This window comes from Juglans regia, chromosome 11 (assembly GCF_001411555.2).
Source record: "Juglans regia cultivar Chandler chromosome 11, Walnut 2.0, whole genome shotgun sequence".
Lineage (NCBI taxonomy): Eukaryota > Viridiplantae > Streptophyta > Magnoliopsida > Fagales > Juglandaceae > Juglans > Juglans regia.
This window is the reverse complement of record NC_049911.1, coordinates 1,558,396-1,586,045: the sequence shown is the minus strand read 5'-3', so window position 1 is coordinate 1,586,045 and position 27,650 is coordinate 1,558,396. Positions and strand designations below refer to the sequence as shown.

The 27,650-nt window shown below is 36.9% G+C and overlaps 1 protein-coding gene across 1 annotated transcript; it reads right to left on the bottom strand.

Annotated features, from left to right (window-relative positions):
- Nucleotides 1–75: 75 nt before the first annotated feature.
- Nucleotides 76–27,650, bottom strand: LOC108988833 (branched-chain-amino-acid aminotransferase-like protein 1). The gene is made up of 31 exons (XM_035695368.1): nt 27,478–27,650; nt 27,178–27,247; nt 26,510–26,638; nt 26,346–26,409; nt 26,179–26,266; nt 24,938–25,022; nt 24,544–24,600; nt 24,190–24,306; nt 24,021–24,091; nt 23,310–23,795; nt 22,062–22,083; nt 21,733–21,813; nt 20,510–20,608; nt 19,050–19,121; nt 17,548–17,640; nt 16,436–16,573; nt 14,975–15,033; nt 14,080–14,182; nt 13,559–13,747; nt 13,353–13,453; nt 12,564–12,618; nt 12,326–12,412; nt 11,617–11,668; nt 10,459–10,544; nt 9,252–9,305; nt 3,186–3,269; nt 2,721–2,792; nt 1,917–1,997; nt 1,257–1,292; nt 639–791; nt 76–350 (listed from the first exon to the last, which is right to left on the bottom strand). Exons 1-30 carry the CDS (start codon nt 27,576–27,578, stop codon nt 660–662), a joined length of 2,964 nt encoding a protein of 987 aa, XP_035551261.1. The 5' UTR covers nt 27,579–27,650; the 3' UTR covers nt 76–350; nt 639–659.

Sequence of the window (27,650 nt, the reverse complement as noted above, 5' to 3'; positions counted from 1 at the left end):
TAAATGGTCTCAGATGGCTTGGGATTCTAAGAAAAGCTTCGAGAATTTAAGTTAAGAAAAGAAAGTGTTCTACAGTAGATCAACAGCAACTGTAGATTTTATTGCTTACATAACTTTAAGCATGTTAATTTGCAATTCCTTCTGTTGTAATATTGCATTGATCAGCAATACATGAGTACATCAGGGACCTGATGCAATGATATATCCCCAAATAACTGGTAGAAACATTATTTACCTATATAGCAAGCTTAATTTCAGAAATTGAAGGGATTGGCACCCACAAATCTTTGTTCCCCATGATCTCCTTAGCAATTTCCATGTTCTTTCAATTTCCGGCCATGACTCCCACACTTCATTGATATTCCCATGCATAACAACAAAGACACAATAGCATATGATGTAAGTTGCGGCGTAAGTTTAAAATTATAGAAAATTACTGAAAACACTTTCAGACCAATTAATGCAGCTTGTTATAATTTCATCCGGCTTGCTCTTGTTTTCCTTAACGCGTGTTTGCACATTTTAGTACTTTGATAAATCCACCATAGATAACAGAAGTTTTATTTGATACTGAAAGAGTTTTTAGTAGTATTATATCAGTCACAAAAATCCCAAACCACAACTAGGAGAAGTCTCACCTTCTGACAACATAGTATCAACTATCCAGTCTCATTATAGGCCGGTATTGGCACTCCCGACTCTTCTGTCAGTTTTTTGTAAGCATCTTGCAATCTTTGAGTCACAGGGCCAACTTCTCCATCACCAATGATGCGGCCATCAATCTTTACCACCTGGAAAAGGTAATTTCATCTACGCGTTATTTATTACCAAGATAGACATTAAAACATCGAGAGGACACTGAAGAAAACTGACAAGTCTTCTATCTTTTGTTTCAGCAGTATCATATCCTGCTAGTCAAATTCTTCATAGGGTATCAGTTGATTGTGACCAAGCTTACTCATTTACTTCCTTCTAATGTATTTTATTTTGGTTAACTGTTTGGCTTTGTAACTTGGATAATCAAAATAGACTATGTTGCCCCCGGCACAACTAAGCCCCAAGTCTATCTTGGGTAACGTAAATGCTATGACTTTCAAGGTTTAAAAATAAAATTTTAAGGTTCAACAATGAAAATAAGATATAAAATCAAACTATTGTAACATCGGTGCAAATTGTTTCACTTATTATATATGTGATTTCCCCACAGCATTTAGTATTTCAGAACATTTAATTTATGGGGAAAAAAATGCACCTACCGGGGTGAGTTCTCCCATCGTACCTGTCGTCCATACCTGCAGGAATTTGTCCAGCTTTAACTAAAAACATAAATTTGAATGAAAAGGGTGGTAGGGATCTCAACTAAAAAGAACAGTCATGAACAAGATATTAACTGGATTTGACTGAATTAGCATTCGACCCATATTCCATCCATAAGAGTTCAAGTTAAATTAAATTGGATGTTTGCTCAGAAAATAAGCCATATTTACCTATCATATCATACGATTTCTTCCCATTCAGTGCATGTGTGCTTTGTTAATTTGCAAGCAAATAATTGGCAGCATTACTATTAAAAGTGAAGTGAAACTAATCAGAATAAAATAGCTATGTTTCAAGCACAAATGATCTACTTGGACTTATCATACATAGTATGATGTACATGTTATAAGGTATACAATGTTCAGGAATGGTTCAGTTATCTAGTGATCAGATCCATGGAACCTTAGTCTGAAAACATAAACATCTACTTTTGAGCATTATTGCTTTGGTAGAAAAAGAGAAAAAAAAAAACTGGGGCACTTGGCTGTAATCTAAATGAATATATCCATCAATTCTTCATACATTCCTACAGTTCTAAGGCAAAACTTGTTAGAGATCTTCACAGCAGAAATACCAAAAAAATAAATAAATAAGTAAACCTCATCTGCAGTGTGGAACTCTGATATGCTGATTCTTCTCTCCTCTAAGACGAACTTTTCCTTTATCACAAGGTCCATGACCTGCAAACTCAAAGAACAAATTGGTCATATAAAACCCAAAATACAATATGCCTTACCGATCACGTATGTATTAGGGACTGAGGTTGAAAATTTGTTCTCTCATCTATTTGGTAAATATAGACAAAAAAGAGCAAGCAAACAGTCATGGAAAAAAAAAAAACAGTCATGCAAGCAAGTCATGATCAGTTTGGTTCAACTGGAATGGGTTCAGAATCCCTGTTCATGTTACATTATGACGTATCATTTTCTGAGATGCTCATCTTGTTTGCTTTATGAACAGATGCTTTATGAACAGATGCTTTATGAACAGATGCTTACAACGTTGTTACCATAGAAGTATAATATGTCGATTGGAGTACAACTAAATAGTTGAATTTAGAGTCCAATAGCATTATGAATTTGTATCCTCTATGTATTGCACGACTACACCATACTTCATGTTGAATTTTATAGTGAAGCATAGCCATATATCACATTACTGGCCCCATCCATGTCAACATCAAAGCGGGTAGCGATCACTAGTCAACCTAGTATTATAAATTAATTAATTTATGTCTTTTTTCTGTACAAAACCACAATTAGCTTAAAGAGACTTGCAGTTGACAATGCAAGGTTTCTACATTGATTTACATGGTGTGTCTGCCCGTTTCCAATTTGAGAGAAGTTCAAATTTTCATGGTACAACATAAAACTGTAGGATAGGAAGAAGAACACTCAACTTACAGTTGCTCGAGTAATGCCAGGAAGGCAATAATCAGCATGGGGCGTCAGAACCCGACCTTTCTTCACTAAAAACTGCATGATTAAACAGATACACCTTTTTCAAGATACATGCAATATCATATACTGTATTCCTTCAATCAAGAGATTTGAGAGGAAATCCTGCCAATAGAGGCTGCCAGGAAATAATTAACTAACAGCATGGTAAAATTGTGCTGGATAATGCAGGGAGCAGGGATCTACCATTTATGCATCCATGAATAAAAATATTCACTGTGATTGCATAATAGAAGTTCATTGCAATCCACATCGTGGATGTTTTAGAAATAGGCATTCCAAAAAGTCCATATCATGACTTCTTTTTTACATTCGTAAATGCTCATCCATATGATTAACTGGAACATGAAGAAACCCCCTTTAATAGATGGAGGTCTCAACCAAGAAACTGTAGGAAAAACATAGGCTTACAATATTTGTAGCATTTGTTTCAGAGACATAACCATCCTTGTCAAGCATGATCGCATCATCAGCCTTTGCATTATTGCCTTCTATCTGCACCATAATAGATGATTCGAATTAATGAAGACGGTAATTCAAGAGAGAGCATCTATTAAAGTGTATGCTAGTATCACAACAAGACAATTAAGGGCTTCTACCATGCTTTTTTTTTTTTTGATAAGTAAACGATAGTATAAATAAGAATAGGCCAAGCCCAGGTATACAAGGTGGAATACAAGAGATATGACCTATCTAGTTGCTAAAAAAGAAAGAAGAAAATCATGTACATTTAGGCCATTAAAATCTACAGCACTCGACCACAGAAGTAAGGTGCGGTAAAATAAAATTCTAAGATCCTCTATTGTCCGCTCCTTATCATCAAATGTCCGCTCATTACGCTCCTGTCATATGCACCACATAATACAAATAGGAACCATCTTCCACACCGCTTTGATTTGTGGAGCACCACCTGGCATTACCCAACAAGCCAATAACTCTACCACTGTAGCCGGCATGACCCAAATCAATCCTATTCGAATGAACACATCGCACCACATTGCTCTAGCTGTCTCGCAATGTAGCATAAGATGATCCACTCTCTTGCCAGCTTTCTTGCACATACAACACCATTCTAGAATAATAACCCAACGCTTCCGCAGATTATCAGTGGTCAAAATCTTACCCAGAGCCGCTGTCCAAGTAAAAAATAATGCTTTTGGAGGTGCCTTATTCCTCCACAAACCTTTCCAAGGAAAATTCGTGTTTGGAAGCTTAGTAAGGGACTTATAGAAGGAGCGAACCGAAAAAACACCCTTACCTGCCGGGTTCCACCACGACTTATCTTCTCTCAAACCAGACATCCTTGTAGAGTACACTCGACTAAAAAAGGCCTCAACACTGTTAAGTTCCCAATCATGTATTGCTCTACTAAAGATGACATTCCAATGGAGTTGATCCCCTGAACGAATCATGAGATCTGCCACAGAAGCCTCTTGATCACATGCTACACGAAACACGGAAGGGAATGCATCTGCTAGAGCCTCCTCCCCACACCAAATGTCTCTCCAAAATTTTATACGAGTGCCCTCCCCCACCAACAATTTAGTATGACGAGAAAACACCCTCCAACCACGTCGTATGTGCTTCCAAATCCCCACCCCATAGGACCCATTCCCCTCTCTAGTACACGACTCCCCTCCCATCTTACCATGTTTGCAATCAACCACTAGTTTCCATAGAGCATCTGGTTCCATATTGTATCTCCAAAGCCATTTCCCGAGCAGTGCCCGATTAAAAGTTCTCAAATTCTTTATCCCCAATCCACCAGAAGAAATTGGTCTGCATACCTTATCCCAACTGACTAGATGAAACTTGAATTAATCTCCCATCCCACTCCATAAGAAATCCCGATAAAGCTTTTCGATTCGCGCCGCCACACTAGCTGGAATGGAAATAAAGATAGGAAGTAAGTTGATAGGTTAGAGAGAGTACTTTTGATAAGAGTCACCCGGCCTCCTTTCGACAAATACAGTCTCTTCCATCCAGCCAATCTTCGTTCTATTTTCTCAATAATTGTGTTCCAAATAGACAAAGCCCGTGAAGCAGCCCCCAATAGTAAACCCAAATAAGTCATAGGAAGAGAAGCGACCTTGCACCCAAGAGTGTTAGCCAACTGTCGAGAAATGTTGACATTTCCAATAGGCACTAATTATGATTTATCTAAGTTAACTCTTAAACCTGACGCTGCTTCAAAGAAATAAAGGAGTGCCTTCAGTGCCCTAAGTTGATCTTGCTCTGCATCACAGAAAATTAAAATGTCATATGTGAATAATAAATGGGAAATTGAGATAAGGCCCCTTTGTGGATCACCCACCGAAAAACCAGCCATAAGACCATGACTGGCCACAGCCGATAACATCCTACTCAAAGCTTCCATGACTATAACGAAAAGCAGAGGAGACAAGGGATCACCCTGTCTTAAGCCTCGAGAGCTATTGAAAAAACCCTTTGGGTTACCATTGATCAAGACTGAAAATCTTGCCGTTGAAATGCACCATCTGATCCACATACACCACCTCTCCCCAAAGCCACATCTCTTCAGTAAGTATAAGAGGAATTCTCAGTTAACATGATCATATGTTTTTTCCATATCTAGTTTACAAATAATGCCTGGAGTTCCAGACTTTAATCTACTATCCAGGCATTCATTTGCAATTAAGACAGAGTCCAGAATTTGACGACCCCTTACAAAAGCATTTTGTGGCTTTGAAATTACTTTATCAATTGCCGACCCTAACCTGTTAGCAAGCACCTTTGCAATAATTTTGTATATCCCATTAATGAGGCTAATGAGCCTAAAGTCCTTCAACTCGACAGCTCCAGATTTCTTCGGGATCAAAGCAATGAAAGTCGCATTCAGACTTTTCTTGAATTTCCCTGCCGATAAGAACTCCTGAAACACACTCATAATGTCATCTTTCACGACCTCCCAACATGTTTGAAAAAACCCCATCGTAAAACCATCGGGACCTGGTGTTTTATCCTTTACCATCTTCTGAACCACCTCCAAAACCTCCACCTCCTCAAAAGATCTTTCCAACCAAGATGCTGTCTGTGGTTCTATGGACTCAAAACCAAGTCCATCTAGCTTGGGCCTCCAACCCTCCTTTTCTGTGAACAAAAACTCATAGAAATTCACCACATGTTCCCGGATCACAGGGGCCTCTGTGCAATCACTACTGTTGATTTTCAGCATCTCAATAGAGTTAGATCTCTGATGGGAGTTAGCCATTTTATGGAAAAATTTTGTACTTCGATCCCCTTCCTTTAACCAAAGAGCTCTTGACTTCTGTCTCCAAGAGATCTCTTCTAAAGTTAAAACCCTTTCCAACTCTGATGCCATCGCTGTCTTACTTGAAGCTTCCTCTGGGGTTAAGAGCTCTATCATCAATAATCTTTTCAAGATTCTGTAACTCCTCCATTAAAGTTTTCTTTTGTTCCCCTATATTTCCAAAAGAGTGGAAATTCCATAGCTTTAAATCTTTCTTTAACGCTTTCAGTTTGCCTGCAAGAACATAAGAGGGAGTACCATAAAACTGGTAGGAAGACCACCACTGCCTTACCATCTCCACAAAGCCATCGCTTTTAAGCCACATGTTTTCGAACTTGAAATAACAACGACCTCCTTGAATACCACCTCCATCTAATAATATTGGGAAATGATCCGAGCATAGACGCGGCAGTCGCTTCTAGCATACCTCTGGATAATGGCTTTCTCATTCCGGCGATATTAAGAATCTATCCAGCCGGGACCAAGTTTGACTGTTAGACCATGTGAAAAGACCGCCAACTAACGGGAGTTCAACCAAATTTAGATCAAAAATGCACTCTGAGAATTCAGCCATGGCTGGATGTAATCGGGTGCTTCCACTTCTTTCACTAGGGAACCTTACTACATTAAAGTCTCCTCCAATGCAACAAGGAAGTCCCCACCCACTATAGATAGCAGCCAATTCGTCCCACAAACGGCTTCTAATATTGTCAATGTTCGGTCCATAAACACCTGCAAAAGCCCACAAGAAATTATCCTCTACCATCTTAAAAGAGCAAGCCACTATAAATTCCCCTGCAAACTCCTCCATCTTCTCCACAACCCTTTTATCCCACATCACCAGAATACCGCCCGATGCCCCCTCAGAAGCTAGATAAGCCCAATCTGCATACGGACAACCCCACACATTTCTCACGAGCTTTCTGTTAACCAGTTTCAGTTTGGTTTCTTGTAGACATACGATATCTGCCTTCCAATCCCGAAGTAAGTTTCTTATTCTTAGCCGTTTATTAGCCTCGTTCAACCCTCGAACGTTCCAAGACACTATTTTTGGCTTCATAAAGACACAATCAAACCCTTCCCTTTAGACCTAACACGGCTTGAGCTACCCTCATTCAATGACCAATTAAGCCTATTAAGCTCCCTTTTCTTCTTAGACTCAGCTTTCGTGGTCTGATTATGACTCTCCTCAATGGACGTGAGAAGGGCCATAAACGTTCTTCATATCCCACACAATTCATCCCCACGACCTGTTGAATGTCTTTTACCGTTTGGAATACCCACTCAGATAATACAAAATCATTCGGTAACGAACAGTGTAATGGAAAGGGCTCCCTTACTATTGCGTCTCCCTCCCCCCCGAACAGATTATTTCCTTTCCATTCTACTACGGTACCCACTTTGTCCACTGCCAGCGAATCCGAGAAATCCATATTAACCTCCAAACGTCCCTGCGATAACCCCCTAGCTTTATCATCCAAGAAAACCCCCCTCCTTGTTTCTCCCTCTTCCGATAATACCTCCAAATGTTCGTCGTAGGTAGAACAAAGACCCAGCTGAAGAGAAGGGGATTCTACAATATGGATCGGCGTTTTCTGGGAGTCTATTTCTTGAAAATTGCTGAAGGGATGCGGAATCTGCGATTTCTCCTCCTCGCGCGACGGTAGAATTTGATCTACCACCCTCGCCGGCGTTGAATGAGTCGAGGCCGAGTCGTCGACCACCATCGGCGAAGTCTGTGAAGATCCCGCAACCAATGGAGGCATAAATCCCTCGGTTTGGCTACGAACCATACCCAGACGCACTGGAAAAATACCCTCCGACGGCGTAGATGTCATCTCCGATGAAGCGACAGCCTGCGGCGAGACCATCGGCGCGGTCATCTGCAGCGAGCCCACCTAAAGCCTCATCGTCGATGTTGATATGGGCCCATGGAGTCCCGACAGATTCCCGACAAATTCCGGGTCGAGATTGGCCTTTGGAGTCCCGACAGATTCCAGGTCGAGATTGGCCTTGGGCTGAGGCCCAACTATTGCTCCCACAGATGGGCTATGAGCCTGGCCCTTTCCCAAGCCCCCAAAAGGTTCCACCTCCTGTTCCAAAGTGCTGCGTTTCAGCCAACCAACAATTTCATATATTTCTCCCAAATGGGTTTCGATGACAGCTAAGGCCTCTACCAGTGTTTCCTTATTCGGACCAACATCCTCCCTGCAATTGACGTCGCTGCACTGACCTCTTTCCAAAGCTGTACCACCACCAACCTTGAGCACACCTGATGTCTCTGTCCCCTTCACAACCCAAGGCCCCTCATGTCGACCAACTAACGCCTCCCTGAAAGATGCCGGAAGGACTCCATGTAAAGGTTTCTAAGGTGCACCACCATCTTTAACAGCATCCTGCAACACCACCATGAGGTTCCTCCAGCCCACGCCACCTCTGCCTTCAGGGATAAAGATGAAACTCCTTCTCCCACCACCTTTATACTCAGCTAGAACCATATAAGTCCCTCTAGCATTGGAACAACTTTGAGCAAGATAGCCTCTGTCCCCATCCTTGTGGGCAGAGTAGAAGCCCCTATCTGACGTCTTCAGACCACCCTCCAGAGCTCTACAAAACCACCTAGCAGTCCCCACCCCTACTCTCATATTTTTCACCCCTTCTCTTCCTTTCTCGCTCAAAAATACGTAACGCCCATCCCTGCTTATCTCGAAGAGCTTAGCCTCAATCACAACACGTTTCATGACTGGCACTAACCATTGTACCAGAACACAAACCAACACCCACAGCCACCAACAACCTACGCCATTAGTAGGAAGCTAATGGAGAAAAATACTAAAAGGGAAAATAGTAAATGACTGCTAAAGGGTAAGCAGTTTCGGCAACAGTCTCGTAAGCACGCTCTCATATACTGAGTGAGTCATGCTTTAAATTCTAACAACATCAAACTGTCAACCCTTTGGTTTATCTTAGGATCACCCCCCGTGCGGGATGTTTGCCAAAAGATGGTTATGGAACTAAAGAGCTAATGCCATTCAAAGCATTGATTAGATTAAAAGTGCAAAACAGGATAGCTTTCTGTTTCCATACACATCTAAGGGGAATTTTTCCCTCACCTGCAAGCATAGTAAGTTAAAGGACCATCATTTATACAAAAATTGAATATCATCATAGTCTTGGCTCTTAAAATTTCACAAATAGGACAATACCTTTGCAAGTATGTTATTGAGGAGGTTGTTGTGGTGAATCTTTGAATCCAGATTCTGTTGAGGGCAATAGCAACAAGTCGGTCTAGTTAGATGAATACAAAGCCACCACAACCTAAAATAACCTTTAGTTCATTTGAGTTATATGTTAAATTTAGATGTAACTAGGGTTTTCCTCCACCACAAGTGAGGCCTTTTTTTAAAAAATGAAAGTAGGGGCATCACCCGATTTGAAAAAGAAAAAGTTACTTGTTGAATCAAACCTTCAAGGATCAGCATTGAGAACAATGTATAATACCAAAGAGAACCAACTTAGTTAACACAAATCAACAATTTAGTTAAAGTAAATAAAGTTAAAAAAAAAAAAAAGTTACTGTTTCATATGGTGTACACGAGGAGACAACATTGGGTCCAAGTATTAGGAGGCTTTTAAGGGAAACCTGTTCTGCATACCCTATATACCCCTTTTGACAAGTTTTAACATTTTTGTCTCATTAGGATCACAGTGTTAAACAATCCAAGAGGCCAACCACCACTTACAACATCCAAATACCAACAGTGATCCTAAGTCAGTAATTTAGGAGAGTTCAAACTAAAGCTCTTTTCATTATTTGAAGGCAAAACCATTGATTTAGGGGAGTTCCAAATAAGCTCAACATTATTAAACATATGATGTTCCACCCATGCATATCTTTCCACTTAATACAAAGCGGATTCATTCCAGGCCAAGAATTGAAACTGACTGATCATATTTGATGCCTGGTTTAGACAGTAACTTCAATTCAACATTTAGCCTACTCCTAAGTGATTAGGATTTCTTTTTTTTATTTATACTTGCCCACAGCAAGGGCTCTACAGCTCTCAATTATTTTGTTTTCTCTTATACATTCCTATATTAAGGGCTCTAGAGCACTCAAAGTAATGGTTCCTAAATGAGAAATATCTTAACTAAAGTCAAATATCACTATTGTGAACAGAAGAGAATGAACTGACACCAAAGATACTCAAGAAGAACATCTAGGTTAAGCTTTCCCTTGTTTTAACACGGGAAAAAGGTTTTTTATTTTCTATGTTTTGTTTTACCTTCACTATGTAATAACCATTAGGAGAGGGCTAAAACTTTCCCGTGCTAAGACAACAGAAAGAGGATTTTTTTTAATCTTCTCCGTGCAATAATAATTTGGAAGGGGGAGGGGGGGAAGAATCTTACATTTGGTGAATTCCGACGCGTGGTAGCAGTCACCAGCATTATACCATGGGTATTATCGTAGACAGGGGGCTTCCATTCAGGTAGCACTGCATTTTTCAAAAGAACAGAAAGTATAGCCTATGCCTACTGTTATCATAGAAAGAAAATTCTATTGTCACAAAAAAGATCATTCTATCATAACTATCATGCAAGGGCAAAAAGAAATATTGTAGTCTAATGAAAACTGTGATGTACGACAGCTAGAGCCTTGCAGGCAAACCAATTCTGAACAGCTCGGGAAAACCAACATTAGCTCCATTGGCAAGTTGAGTATGATGGAACAGATAGACTCAATAAAACACCCCAGCATACCGGTAGATATCCTCAATAATTTGAAAAAGATTATAATGGATCTGATAATAAAAATTAAGTTCCTGAACCTTGATTTAGAAAAATCTATCATGCCCATGGATGAAAAACTCGTGTTCAGAATGCATATTTCAGAAAAACTTGGGAGTCTCCATGATCTCTTCAGCAGTTAAAGTAGAGGAGCCAGTCACCACCAAGTACAGTTAAAGCCATTAATATTTAAATTTTGATGTACCATAGCTGGAGGTCACTGGAGGTCACAATTTGGATAACCACGTTTTGAAAGCTACTGAGCAGGGGTGATTTAGGAATCCTCCCCAAAGTTTGTATATTGGTATGGAAAATAAGACAGTTTAACAGAAGGGTTGACAAAAGACTTTTTAGAACTACAGTGAGTTCATTGGTCAACCAACATATTAAAAGGTCAAAATCACACAAACCACGCAGAATCCATCAATTCCATCAATTTTTATCTATGCCAAATGGATTACATTTTTAATCAAAACTAGGCCAGAATCCTAGAAGAACCTTTTTGAGTCAGGTTCTCAAACTTCCAGGCTTTTTCCTACTAAAAAAAGGGGAAAAAAAAAGATTTCGGTGTTTGGTTTTGCTGGTCTCTTTGAGAACCTAGTCAACCATGCAAAACACTTGAACAGGTTTTTCTCTCACGCAAGCAAATTCAAGCACCTCTATATGCTCCACACATGATTGTGCACATTTGGGTCCAACATGCAAATCTTGTACACGACAACGAAGAATATATAGTAGTTTCTTTTTTATTGTTGCAGTGGACTAGGAATTCCCTCTTACCAATTAAGGTGCAACCATAAAGATTGAATGCCGGACTCATGCCAGAAGTAACCTGAAGAATGAAGGCATGAATATGGCAAATCGGTAAAGCATAGATGAGCTAGAAAGTTAAACAAGAAATTCCTTATTTTATTATCTCTGTCATGTTTATTTTTTTAATAGGTAACAGCAGAAGTAACGAATGTGGGCGAATTGAATGGTCAATAACATGGTGACAACCGAAATGATATCTTGGCCATTATGGCATTGTCCCCAGTGAAGTGTTTATACGCTATTAAAATAAAGAAGCAACTTAAATTTCAAGACTTAAAAGTACTTAATCCTATCATCACCCTGCTTCAATACGGTGAAAAGATCACTACCAAAAGAAAGTTGTTCACCAAATAGCTTATTGACTTGACAGTGAATAGTCTCCAAAACAGCATTTTAATGGACCCTCTAAGAAGTGCAGTCCACGTGAAGGTTCCAACGAAGCATACACTAGTTTTTTAACAAAGAAATGAAATGGTGTAATCCACATGAAGGTTCCAACAAAGTATATACTAGTTTTTTAACAAAGAAATCAAAAGGGTAGTGTGTTAATGTTATTTTTATGGGATTTTTTGAACACAAACCTCTTATATTGCTGTTTTCCAGCCTAAACACTAAAATGCTAACTATTGCCCACATGAATTAGAGAAAAAAAAATAAGAGAGAGAGAGCGAGAGACCTTCTTGCCACGAGTTAGAGATAGCCGGATGTGTGCATTATCAAACATTCCATTCCTAATGAGAGTTGCGAAGATGGCTTCCTTGACCTGCATTGATGCAATGGTTACCGGATGTACCATGGAACTAATTTCTTTTGCCCAAGACCCAGTGTGATTGACGATATACAACAGAAGGATACAGTTAAGGCAGTAACAGATTAAAAGAATGACAGAATAATAGTCGTCTTAAGACCCAAACCTCTTCTCGAGTAGGGACATTGTTGAAAGCCAAAGCCTTTGCCGAGTCAAACAACCTAACAAAAAGAAAAAGAGATCAAAGATTTCACTAGACATCATTGACGAAGGAGCCCAGAATGTTTTCATCATGGAAAATTTAGTCTCCATCCATCTATTTAAAAGACCACCACAGAAATGAAAAACAAAAAAAAAAAATAGTCCATGATTATTCATGACTTTGTGAGAGATTTAAGAAAAATAAACATTATGCTTATGGCAATAAAAATAAAGAATACATGATTACTGCTATTGGAAAAAGAATATGGCACTCATGGTTCATTTACATCATTACACAACAGTCAAAGAAATTTATCTCCCAACAAATGCATGACTCTTATAAACTCAGCAGCTGCTCGCCAAAATTTTTTGGCAACAAAATAAATTTCAGAAATGTCTAGCAAATAATTTAGACTACTTGCTTTCTTCATAATTGATTCAAACATGTAAACTAATCTCCTGCTCAATGAACTTCAATCAATTGGTCAAATTGGCTAATACAAAAGCATCTTGAATATATTCTCCTAGACACTGAGACACTAATTACTCTGTCCTTAATTGATTATAACTCTCCAAACCAAATATCCTGCCTGCAGGATTCAAGATCTTCATTTTTTTTTTCAAATTGGCTAAAACAAAAGCATTGTAAACATATTATGCTAAAACAGTCTGAACCATATCAAGAATGTCCAGATAATGAATCACCACTATGCATTACATGTTAACCCTCTCTTTTCTATTACAGTATACTGACCTGTCTAAATGCTCATCAAGCTTAAATATCTTCCTACTGTAAACTCGAAGACCCTCCCAAACAGAATCACCGCCTTGGACGACTGAGTCAAAGACAGAAACCTAAACAGGTAACAGAGTAAAAATAAGAAACCTATAAAGCCAGTGCAATGTAAGTTCAACTACACAGTGGAGCAGATATTAAAATGTCCATTTGTATGCACATACCTTTGCACTGTCACGAGTTAAAATCTCATCACCAACCCATGCAAGCAGCTTCTCGTTTGCAGGAACCGGAAGATCAGGAGGAGGCAAGGGGGGATTTAGAAGGGATGATGTCTGCTTCACATGGCGCTTAAGCATGTTGTACAAGGGTAGACTTTGCTCCAGCAAGCCATATAGAGAAAAAGGAAATGTCTGAAAAAGACTTAATAGTTTGAGTATAAGCTAGTTATATAAATGCAGCTAGTATGCTTATTTCAATGCTCTAGTTGCTTTTATCTATCTCAATATTGACAATTTAATAGAACTCCACATAAAATATCTTTTATTTTATTTTATCAGTAAACAAAATTGACAATTTAATGGAACTCCACATAAAATATCTTTTTTTTTTTTTTTTTTTTATCAGTAAACAAAATTTTATTGATCATAGGAATAGGCAAGAGCCCAAGTATACGGGACATATACAAGAGCATCGCCTAAGCATGCTATCAAATTAACATGTTAGAAGAATATAGGCCACATACCGCAGGATATTTTTTTGCTGCTTGAAAACCTGTTGATTTATGTACACTTTTATACCACCATGGTGCCCAAATGCCATCTACTGGTTTTGGACCAGCTTCCCATCTGAAAATGTTGGATCATAAATTTGAAAAATAAAAACATAATTCGGGAAATGAAAAGGATTGCATTCAGAGTAAGAAAATCTGGCCAAATGCATTTTACAACAATTTTGAGGGAAAAATTGATGGATTTAATGGAACCCCAAGATATAAGAAACACTTAATGTAAATTTCAACTAAGAAAAGAATAGTCCTTGAAGAATATCGTCGAGATGAAGGCCAAAAAAGAAAGTTGCATAAGATAGGAATTTGATGTTAAATTGCAAATGTGCATAGTTGAATGGTAAAAGAAGCTTACATAACCAACCATAAATTCTAAAGAGAGGGCTTTAATGATTTCAATTTTACAATTTTCATTGCATGTTCAGTAAAGAACGGAGCAAAAATACCTATAAAAAAAACAAAAAAAGAACGGAGCAAAACAATTTTTTTTTTTTTATAAGTAAAAAAGAACGGAGCAAAAATACTAGAGCTTTTATTGCACCAAGGTCATATGCCAACAAAAACTTCACCTATTAGCTTTTGACCAATACTACTCTACATCCTTGATTTTGTCATCCCCAGTCACACTTGCTGGGTGGCCCATTTTAAGTGGCAGTTAATTTAAGTGGTTGGCGTATAAAACCACTTTTAATGCACCACATAGACAGTGAGACTGGAGACAACAAAATCAATGATGAAGAAGACTATTTCTCTTAGTTTTTTCATGCATGTGCATCTTAGGGTTACTCACAAAGAGCATTTAAATAAACCATGTGAAAGTATTTAACTCTTAAAGGGAATATATTTTGCATACTTGAGCATCGCTTCTTGAAAGGGAATATCCAAGTCATCACAAAGACCACGCAAAGTAGCCTGCCGTCAATAAGATCAGTATGCAAGATATACAAGATATAATATTTTAGTCATTGACTATGTTCTCTAAAGATAAATAAACAGTAAGCAATGGATAATGGATAAAAAGTAAAAAATATGCGGTAGAGAGAGAAAGAGAGAGGGAACAGCCAAGTCATAAAGCTAACTTCCAACATTATATGAAAAGAGGCTAGACATAGCTGACTTGTCAAACCTAATTAGAAGACAGTCCAAGATCTAGACTAGTCCATCGCCACATGGAGCTAATGCCTGCTTCGCATGTATAAAATGGGAAGGGCTTGAATATTGAAAAAACACAACTAAATACTCAAAAAAATATAAATTCTTTCAGCAGAAACCTCCAACATTAAGGCCAAGAGAACACCGTCTAAATATGGTTTTTTTTTTTTTTTTTTGTGAAATCATAAATATTTTGCTCATCTTTCACATATGCTAATGCATTAACAGCTCAAACAATCAAGAAAGTAAAGATGTATAAACATAATTACTTCAGGGAAGTAGCATTTGTTCTCTGATAGCTGACTATATTGCATCCTTCTATTATTGCGCCAAGGATGACTAGTTAGTACAACAAGTACTTGTAGCTTAGAAGGCATTCCCTTAGGTCATTATAGAGTCAAGGTTAGTCTAGAATTAGTAAGTGTCACGAGATTTCTATTCCACTGCATATGGAAATATGCAAGTTCTTCATGCAAATTAGTAAGCATCTTGCTCTTTGTGTGTCGATTTACATGTTTTTCCTTCATATCTAGATTGTATTTAGTAGATAATTAGCATGTAAATAAGATTGGAAATACTTACCTTGTATAGTTTTTTTAGGCGCTAGAATTCTGGCAATCAATATGTAAATCTTTTCTATATAATGAAAGCAAACCCTATGGAAAGGGTATTCAGACCAATTTGACACACGAGACCTCAAATCCATTGAGGCGTGGAACCTCACCAAGGCAGGGACTTCAGACAGCCCCACCAAAACCATGCAACAGGTAATCAAGGAAACTCGTAGTGCAGACTAACCTAGGATATCTAAGTCTGCTCATTCCAAGCCCGTCCTTTGACAGTTAGGCTGCACCTTAACAGGACTAGACTACATGCTGATGGGTCTACAAGCAAAAATATAATAGAGACTTTTATCACTTGGAGCCAAATTAAATTTCACCAAAAGCTTGAAAATCAACACTGATCTTCTTGTTTAAGCATGATCGCAATTAACTCACAGTAAGCATACCTTTCACCATTGCACCACCCGGATAATATATTAGAACAGCACTCGCAGAATTCCAGAATAAGCAAAATCCATGAGCAATATACAATCGTGTTCAAACTTTATGCAGAAAAATCACTTCATGATAAATCATGCATAATTATATAGCAAGAATACCTCAGGATCACGCTGAAGATCTGCTGCATCAATGATATGTGGGGCCTTTCCCAACTCCGAGAGCTCATTGTATATGGAGACTAGTTCTGCCAAACCTAACTCACGAAATGACGGAGGCACTACTTTGTCAAAGGATGGCTGAAATGCATTCCCGATCGAACATGTAGCATATGTAAGTCAGTGGCAGGAGGAATAACAAACCATTACCAAAAGAGTCTTTAAAGCCCATATATAACAAAAAAAAAAAAAAAAATCAGCACTACTAGATAAAAGTTCAAAGATCAAGCTCATCAACTATGTGCAAACTAACATCCAATCAACTGATAAGTTCAACTATGTGCAAGCTACATCCAATCATATGTAGTTCTTTTTTTCGTTTTTGTTTCAGACTGATTATCCTCGATGAGAGAAAAGTCCAACATATTACATGGCATGATCTCCTGCTCTAATAGGCCGTCTGGTAAAATGAAATCAGCCTTCAGTATCACTCTCCATCAAATAGAATTGTTTGATGTTCATGAACCCCATGCTAAAAGCTTCAAAATGAAATCAGCCAAATTGATAGCCACTGTGTAGCCATTAAGCCTAGCCTTACAAGTTACCAGAATCATCTACTCTCGAGAACGCCAACTCAAATAAAAAGTAAAGAAACTGAAACTTTTAACAAGGGGTAGAAATTTTCAGAGAAGAATTTTAACACACTAAAGAATCACCAATGTCTCTCTTTTTGCATAATTTGGGGGGGGTTTGCCAACATCATTTTGCTGTGCATCAGTTGGGAACCAACAGATGCGACTGCCTTTTGCTATGTGCGAGACCCCTTTTTTTCCAACCAGGAAAAGAATATATTTGAAAAGAGTTATTTTGGCACCAAAATGCTGCCATTATGGACATCTAAAGCAGCCTTCCTGACAGTTTCTGACAGAAAGGACAACACCGGCTAGAGTCTGAGATTTTATGGCCAAATTGAAAAAATAAAAAATTAATAAACAGATAGCTCAGGGAAATTTAGAGGGACCAATTTGAAGTTTAGCCTAGATTCATGTATTAAAAAATTATACTTTTTGACGAGTGAGGCAAATTACAGATAAATCAATTGCATATGTACTTACCAAAATATCAAGAGGATTTCGGATCAATATAAAGTGCTTTCCTTTCTTCATCAAATCACTTGGCAAACCAGAGAGGTGTTGTTTCGCAATATGCTGTAAAAGTGGATGTGAGGATAATCTTATGTAAATCATGGATTCAAATTCAACTATTCTACTCAAGTAAGCGAGATAAATTCTTGGGAAAATTTTCAGACAAATTTTAGTTTGATTTGCAACTAAGAAAAAACTAAAGGTAGTAAGAGGAAATGACTGATAAAAATCTCGATTAAAATCCAACACATAATTATCTAAGATATATCATAAACTTGAAAAAATAGTAATGTGGATGGAACAATGAGGATTTATCTATGGTTAGCATATCTAAGTTCATTCTACTCTTCAAGGATGCAAGGATGATCTAACAATAGATTAAGGGAAAACTATCACTCGAATGTTTTTCAAAAAGGTCCAGTTCATTTCATCTTTTGTGATAATTAGTGAAACAAAAATTACAACCATTAAATTAACAAACTTTTGTTTCAATCTATCACCATTGTCAACAAGAACAGGTCTGCATATACTGATTAAATGATGTTTTCGTTTTCTTCTTCCTAATCACTGGAAAAAAATAAATTATTATAATGATAATTCTTTTACATCACGATTCACTGCCACACAATGTTGATAGATTTTTTTACTCTTATTAGGTGTCCTTTGGTTTATCATAGAATGTAAATATCAACAAAGCTTTCATCAACTTGGTTCTTAAAGTGACCACAGACTTGCAGAGGGACCAAGACAGTACCAGACGACATCAGCACATTTGAAACCACTAAAATAGGTGCCTCTACTCAATCCATCTCTGAACAAAGTTTAGCAGTAGGTTATAATCCAATAATGTATTGCAGAAAACAATCCTTTTATTGGAGCACCTTTTAGATGTGAAGAACTTCCACGACCAAGTCTGAATTGGTTGGACAGTGGCAGATACCCTAAAAGGTGCACTAAGGCAAGGTTTGCTGTTTAATATTGTAGGAAACATGCTGTTCCTGCCGGCATACATCATATATGTGTAGAAATGCGACTCTTGCATATTGCATCTTGTAACAGGTAGTCTGGCTACAAATATTTTTTGTAATAGCTAGTGTATCACCTATGAGGATCCTTAAGGTTTGCTATAAAATATCCCTGGAAACATCCTGTTCCTTCTGTCATACATCATATGTGTGTAGGATTTCACTTAAGGAAACAAATATATGTGCAGGATTTCAAAAGAAATTGGAATGCCATTGTTTCATATTGCATCTGGTAACAGGTAGTCTGACTGCATTACACATTATACATTTGCCAACTATGAGATTTGGTTTTTCTTTTTGTCTTTTTGGATAAATTGCACATTCTACTGTATTGTTGCGATAAAGTTACTGTATCGTTGAAATACAATCATCTGAAATAGTAAATGCTTTTAATTAATTTGATAAATAATGCATTCTAATTGAATCATGGAAAATCCTGTTACCTACCTTACAAAATCGATACTTCTTTCTTCCTGGGCCAAAGATGACCTCTTTGACAGCCTTATTTCCATCTGATTCCTAGTCCAATCACACAACTTAAATTTTAATTTCATGCAAGAGAAGAAGAGCAATAGAATATAACATATTATTAAAATAAATGGAAATTTTAAAAAATAGGAAGACAATAGAAGATGATCTAAATGTAAGAAATTAAGATGCAAAAATAATCAGATCTCACTGAAATAATAGAATGCAGTCAACAGGAATAAAGGGAAGAGTCATGAAACATGATATTCTAATTAGGAAATCACATGGTCCAGCCTAAAGTTGTGATGATAGAATTATCAGGAAAAAAACTCCTCTCTAGACCTCACCTTGTCCTGTATTTGAATTTTTTACAAAAGAATTGCTCAACCTTAAAAACTAAAAGTTTTGTTTTCATTGTTTTGGTTGGTCATGTGACATGTACAGGGATGGCAATTTGAATTCAGAAAATTAGGCTGATGTAGCGTAATTTCCTGACCTCTCACTAGGGCAGCCCAAGACTGGGAGTTGGAGGTTATCTCAGACTTCTATGCGGCACTATATTCTGTACATATGACCGAGGGCACTATGGACAGGATATTTTGGAGCCCTTCCAAGAAAGGTAAATTCACGGTCAGATCATTTCACAAAGTTTTATCGAACCTAGGCAAGCTCACATTCCCATGGAAGAGCATCTAGCAGGCCAAAGCTCCTTCAAAAGCAGCTTTTTTTGTTTGGACAACAGCTTTAGACAAAATTCTCACCACAGATAATCTAAGGAGACGTTGATGAATGGTATTGGACTGGTGTTACATGTGTAAGAAAGATGATGAATCAGTTGATCATCTGTTTCTACATTGTGAGGTGGCCAGGACCATGTGGGCTGATTTTTTTATGGGACTGGTTTATCATGGGTCATGCCCGGCAGATTGGTGGACTTTCTAGCATGCTGGAGAGGCCTTCGAGGAAATTCAAAAGTTGCAGCAATATGGAAAATGGTCTCCATATGTATGTGTTGGTGTATTTGGCGGGAGCGAAATGATAGAAGTTTCGAAAACCACGAGAGAACAATGGAGTAGCTGAAAGTTTTTTTCTTTAAAAAATTGTTTTCTTGGGTGGGGGGCCATTGTTTGTAATGGACTTAATGTCCATGACTTTCTTCTTTCAGTTGTAAACTATAGCTAGGTACTTCTCATGTATACTCCTTGTGTGTACTTGGGCTTTGCCTATTATTATGAATAAAACTTCTTGATTACTGATAAAAATAAAAATAAAATAAAATAAATTCTTGACCTACACCAGTCTCAAATTTAGTTCTTTTCATTTCATGTGTATGCTAGTTTTTATATCTCTTAGGGTAGTCAACCTCCTCAATGAAGCCAAATCTGACAAATGCATGAAAAACAGTCTGAAGGCAAATTTTAAGTGTTCCATTAACATACCACTTTGGAGAGTAGCTCCTCCCTGTAGGGCCTATCAATGCCAGTAACCCGCAGGAAATGTGCATATAGGGGTTCATCAAGCACTTCCATGTCATCTCTCTTAAATAAAGTAGACAATTAAATCATAAATAAGTACATGAGTAAGAAGAAAATATGCTCTCATCTTTCAGCAAGCAAGAAAAAGAAACTACAAAATGTTGCCTACTTTCCAGGACCCCAAAAGAAACTGGCACAAAGCTGTGCTCATGAGGCAATCTCATAGTAAACCATCATTACTAACTAGCCCAAGTCATATCTAACATTATACATAGCAAAATGAATAACCAGAAATAAAAAGGAAAGAGTGCAGTATCAAAGGGACAACATGGTGTTCTGAAAAAGCAAATTTCAGCTGTGGTTCAAGAAAAAATTTCATGAAAGGATAATTAAAAAACCAGAGCCTTTTTCAACAATGCTGAATCGATTTTCAAAAAGAAAGATTTGTAATAAAAAACCACCAACGTTTTTTTGTTCCTTTTAATAAGCAATTCAAGGTAACTTCTATTACCAATAGAGCATAATCAACTTCAAAATGCTACCCAACAAAGAAAATCAATTTTTAAAACAATGTCGAACACGATTGTCTAGTGCACAAGGCTGACAACCCCAACACATGAATTGAGAACGAAAAAAAGTTATTTTTAATTCTCATCAAAACTATAGGCTATTAATAAAAAGATTATATGTATCAAAGATTCAAAATTTCATTAAAACGTTTAAAATGCGTGCTCCAAGTATACGGGCTGTATACAAGAGAGATGCCTATCTAGACAGAGGAAAAGATACAATAAAATCGTGTAAACTCTACCCATCAAAGTCTATGGAAGTTCCACAGGAGTAAAGTATGGAAAACAAGGTCTTGAGCTCGTCCATATAAGCCCATTTGTAGAAAAATTAGCCAAGATTTCTTTGGAAACGAAAAACATTAATCATTCCTCATTTTGTTGCAAATAATATATTAAATCCAGAAAAATTCACCTACGCTCCGATAGGCAGCTGAGGGAAGGCACAACACAAAAAGAACCCATTTAAGAAAAATCACCACCCCACTCAACCATATCACGCAACAAAAAATTCAGTTGACTTTCTTTCCTTTCCTATCCTTCCTTTTATTTATATGTTGTAAGCAACCAGATAGAGAGAGTTAACGACGGACGAATAAAGGAATGTGAGAGAAAGAAAACCTGAGCAAAAGAATACATGAGACCGGTACTGAGGGATCTCGGGGCGGACCATGAGTGAATCACCTCCACCTCCATCTCTTCCTTTTGTTCTGCCATATCTTGATAATGGGATATAAGTGATCACGTCGACGTTTTTGAGATAAATGCTGTTCCGAACTTCCAAGGAACAGCAGGTACTGTTACTCTAACACTACGCCGTGGTTTTACGCACACTTCAATGATTGTGGTGTTGAAGCTGGAAGCTTTACGGTTACAAAAAAAAAAACTTGGACGTTTCGATAGAGGAAAATATTCTCATCCGCCACTGTATCAAATCCCACACCCCACACTTTGCTGATGCATAGCAACTCTCTTCGAGGAATTAGTGCCAGCATGAATCTCGGTGTCGCTGTTTTAACATTATTCGTTTTATTAGGAAAAATAAAATAAAAACTCATTTTTCAAAAACTGGTCAATTAATGAGATGAGTTAAGATGAATTGAGATGAATTATAAATAATAATAAAATAAATTATGAATAGTAATGAGATTTGTGAGTTAAATTTACTGAATAATAATGAATAATAGTGAGATGAGTTAAGATGAACTACGAATACAAACGTCTCTTAAAAACCTATCATCATATTTATAAAATAAATATATATAGAAAAATGTTAATATGATTTTTAAATATATTCATTAAATGTATTCATTCATATATTTTAATTTTTTTAATTTCTAATTTTTTTAATAATTAAAGAGATGATTATTAGTAAATTTGTATTTGTTTTAATGGCTAAAGATATTTAAACAAATACTTAAAAAAAGAAGAAAAATCATTTACGTGAATATTTGGAATGCCTTAACATTGTCCATATATATTATATATTATATATAAAAATATTTGTATTTTTAATTTTTTTTTCCCATAATAAACAGTTTATTTACGTGTCAACCTGTAAATAATAGAATTCTTTATACATCAATCTTGACAATTATATTTTTATATCTATAAGATAAAATATTGTAGTCAATTTAAAAATATATCTTAAAAAAATAAAAATATTCTTTTAAAATTAAAAAAATTATTTATTTAATCCCGCTTGCGCATATTTGGAACCATCCTGGATTCTACTATAATTCCCTATTGCATGCGGAAGGGGGAAATTCATACGCAGAGAGAGAGGTGTTATCTGGGCATCGGCATAGTTTGTTTTGAGAAAATATCTCATCTCATCTGATTATCATAACTTTTTTAACTTCTAATATAAAATAAAATAAAAAAAATTCAATTTTTTAAATCTTAAAATAAAAATAATATTAAAAAATATACTCTAACAATATTTTATTCAATTTTTTAATTATTCTGATTGAGGATATCGACATCTTATTCTGATTGAGGATATCGACATCTTTTTTCTTAATTATTCAAGAAAGAAAAGTCAGAAATCTGAATACAACAAAATTTTATTGTGATGGATAACAAGTCAAAAAGCTATTGACAATGTCAACTAGATTGATATCTGAAACAAAAAATAAGGAGAATCAGACTCCGAAGGGAGCATATAAAAAGATCACAAGGTTACTTAACTACTAGACAGAACAAGTAGTCTTACATTGGATCTATCATATGACTGCATGTAAGGAAGTAAATTGATGGGTTTGAGCGTTTCAGTTAGGTCTGTAATAGTGATGTTGGCTTGGTCTACCAGATAAAGAAACTGATTGAATGTGTCAACGTTGCGAATAACAAAAGCAATATAAGCCAATGGTCCTTTCCTTGCCCCACAAGTGGTGCCATCCCAAATTGTTTTGCCTCCACAAGCATCAAATCCATCGCCACTAGCATTGGTATTCGCTTGCTTAGCACCATTGACTTTACCATCCAATCTGTCGTCCTTTTCATTGGCATTCCATCGATTAATGTGATTGACTTTATCACCAACAGAAATACTATCTGACAAAGAGCCCTGCCTACTGTCATTCTGCTTATGGGAGTATGATTTCCTCTGGGTCAAAAGAATTGAAAGTAGGCGAACAAGATGCGGAAGGCATACAGGATCATATATTACATCTGCACCCAAACTGGAGAACAAGGACGAAGAGAATAGCATTTGTTCAATATGAAAACAATTGATAAACAGAAGTGGAAAGTTCCATAATCTGGTGTCCCTCCATGGATCCTAAGTTCCAAGTTGGACGAGCAGCACAGAACCATCTATGGGAAAACCTTGCCATAAAATCCTGAGCACAAAACTAAGATGTTCTAAATATTCACAGGAAGCACAGATAATTGAGTTGAATACTCACATAACATCAGGCCTTAAGTCTTGAAGCCCGCTTTCGGATGCAGATTCCCATGGCAGATGAATGCATTTTACCTGATAATTAACATTTGTTTCAGCTTCAACTGCTATAGGATCCTTTTATTATGTGATCAATATGATAAGACACTCCATTCACCGTGACCAGGGCTCACCATATTTAGACCGTCAGTAACTCTTCCTGGACCAGCAGTTCCAATGTTCAAATTATTGTACTCCAAATTACGCTTCATGTTCATTAATGTTGACAGGTCACCATCACTTAATATGACCTGTGTCAACCACAAATTCTTCAACGGGTAATCAACCACACAGAATCTCCAGATAATGTATCTTTGTCGAATAAGAAAAATAGCTTTTCTGAGACCGTAATTAATATGCTTTGCAGGGAAAGAACTCTAGAACTTTTTAGGAACTTCTATTATAAACAAACCAGCAGATTTTTATAAGGACATCAAATTTGTAGCAGAAGGTCTAACTCATATTCATCAAATTTAAAAATAGCTTACCTTTGAGGCTTTCACATGGGCAAGACAAATGCCAACCAAACCAACACCTGATCCAACCTGTTTTCATATCTTTGGTAAGCAAAGCAACCAGCAATGAAAGCTCAAACTGTCAAAATATGACATACATGGTCCAAAAAAATGAAACAGAAAACTCTAAATAAATGCAGTTCAAGTTAATAATACAGAAAAGGTGGGAAAGACAATTAAAGTAGGTAAGAAAATGTTTCCAAGATGCTTCCTACTAAAACATGATTTAACTGATTGTCTTAAAAGATTTTGTAGTATATGAAAAAATCTATCTCATTGCTCAAATCATTCGTGATTTTTACAAAGACCACACAGATTCAATTTGTGTGATTCAATTTCATGAAAAAAACTTAAGCGCAGACCTTACCTCAAAACAGGATTTATTAGAGACTAATTCAGGAAAAGAAAGTATGAATTCTGACAAAAAAAGACTCGAGGGCCAAACTGAACATCTGCATAATCCAAGCCATAACTAATTAATATTTTTCCAAGGTGTTAATGCAACAAAATGAAATAACTTTTATTTCCCTACTCAAAAAGAAAAAGAAGAAAAACAGACTTTTTATTTATTTATTTAAATCCAGATAAGTCCAATATGCAAGAATCCAAAACTAGTCACATTGTCAAATGCTATAAAGATGTCTCTGGCAGCAAGACGGAGTATAAACGTTGAAACTGCCTCCTCTCCACACATGCTTCATTCTAGGAGAAAAAGTTGAAGTCCATGGGAAGCATACAAACCATAAGTAGTAAGGTAATTGAAACCAGCCTCAAAAGATTAACCAGTAAAACCAATATCTCAATTATTTCACGACATTGTCAAAATCCTTTTTAACTGTATCCACCTAAATAGCACATACAGCTTACCACAATTCCCATGTTCTAGCAACTTGGTCTTACACAAATTTATAACATAAATGTGTTTCCAAGTGAGCCAGCCAATATCTCAATTATTTCACAGCATAGTCAAAATCCTTTTTAACTGTATCCACCTAAATAGCACATACTGCTTACCACAATTCCCATGTTCTAGCAACTTGGTCTTACACAAATTTATATCATAAATGTGTTTCCAAGTGTGTTAGCCGGCCAAATTCATATAAAACCCACCTGACCACCGTAGCAGAAACTAAATCCATACTGATTAAAGAAATTAGTAAGAGTAGAAAATCAATCCTTTTCATTCATTCAACCAAAAGGAGGCTAGTTCACTGTATGCAGGCTTGAAATTGCTGTCTCATTCTTTATTTTCCTCAATGGCTAGTCATCGTTCTTACTGACCGACTTAATAAACACTAACAAAATTCGGTGAATTAATGATATCTTACAAATGATTTGCGAGAAAAATTAAATTATGGTTCCAATTCTTAATGAAAAAAAAATATTGTTCCAACTGATGCAATGTGATCAAAAGAGTTTCAAAAAATGAATGAATCACGTCCAAATTCCTTTTCTTTTCCCTTCTCTAGGCAATGATTGAAAATGTTTTCCAAAAATCTTGCAGTTTGATACTTGTTTATAATCAAACTTTCATACTGAAAAAACTCATCAATGTTTTAGTTTTGCAGCTATCACCTGCAAGATATAGGCATCAACAATGAAGCTTACCCAGTATCTCCTTTGAGCATGTTGAGGGAACATTGTAGTGGGACCACCAATTTCCTTGAGTTAGGACAACTTGGAAGCTCAGAACAACCTAGAAGTACCAAAAATCAACTTAAGATAAGCTGATGCAAATGAATAGCAACCAACATCAAATGAACAAATAGTTTTACCATCAGGGAAAAGAAATGAAATGAATTTGCAGACCCTTGCATTTCCTTTCACCAAATTATCATCCTACCAAACAAACAAATTTGTCAGCCTTGTTCAAGCAATATGATTCCTGAAATAGAAAAAAACATAATTCGTTAAGAAACCATGTATTCGCAAGCTACACCTTCAATGATGTCATGTAATAAGCATATTGTTCATATAATTCATCCAAAACAACACCATGGTTCAGCTCAACTTCAGTTATAAGCTTCTTTAGAAAATTCCTCACGTAAGGCGCATGAGATTTTCCATCCTGCATTGACCATTCAACCGAACAAAGCATTATACTTGAGGAACTAGTAAGACAGGATTTGTTGAGAACATGCAGGTCATGGAGATTATTAGCCTGAATGAATATTGATATGTAGTTCAAGATCATAAAAGTAAAACGTCCAGTCTACTGAGCGCAATGCAACTAAACTCTGCCCTGAAACGTATATTCAAATTTAAGACTATTTCTTTGCCTATTCACACCAAAATATCAGTTAAAAAACATTGGACGAGAGACAAATATGGGGACTTCAGAACTTCATTGACTAGAAACTTATGTTCAGATTCATGAGGAAAGGGGAAAAAATCTTTCATGCCCCTAGTTATTTACCTTTCTTTTCCCCCACTTTTCATATACCAGACAAAATTTTACGCCTAAAATATCATCTCATACTAAGAACTAAGCCACCAAGTCCTACAACACATCATACAATTTGAAACCCAAGATATTAATTCATAAATAAACAATTTAAAATTTTTTATAAGCAAAAATCAATAAAATTGAGTTTGGAGAGTTTTTACTGCTTTGCTCAGGCAATGGTCCCATATGAACCTCTGTACTGTCTCAGTAACGGATCCTTCACCGCATACCCTAAAGTTCAACAAACCAATACATTCATAAAATTCTTAGATGTTATAGTCAAGATCAAGAAGATGCAATCTAGCTAGGCGCACCATGCCATGCTAAAATGATCTGGTGCTTGACAGAGTGTAATGGTGACATAGAATGTGGATACTATTGAATTGTATGCTAAACATGTACTGTGGTTAGCTAAAGTGTGTCGCTTGTGTATGTGTGTGGCAAAGTGCGCCAAGGAGTACCGGGCAAAGGCGACCAAGGATTCAGCGGGCTCCATGGCAAGGAAAGCTGAGAGCATGTAAAGAGATGAAGGGGTTGAAGGATCGAGCTCTTGGTCCGCCATGGCTGATCAACAGTCAGGGTTTTTCTGGTTTTAGGGCTCGAGAGGTAGAGTGAAGAAGGCGTCGAGACGAGC

What these genes read in the sequence shown, in the direction of transcription:
- LOC108988833 (XM_035695368.1), bottom strand. Translation starts at nt 27,578, where the DNA reads ATGGCGGACCAAGAGCTCGATCCTTCAACCCCTTCATCTCTTTACATG. An exon ending in TCATGTATTCTTTTGCTCAG is followed by an intron (nt 20,609 to 21,732) that starts GTTTTCTTTCTC and finishes ACTTTATTTAAG; the next exon opens with AGAGATGACATGGAAGTGCT. An exon ending in CGCGTCGGAATTCACCAAAT is followed by an intron (nt 9,306 to 10,458) that starts GTAAGATTCTTC and finishes TGCCCTCAACAG; the next exon opens with AATCTGGATTCAAAGATTCA.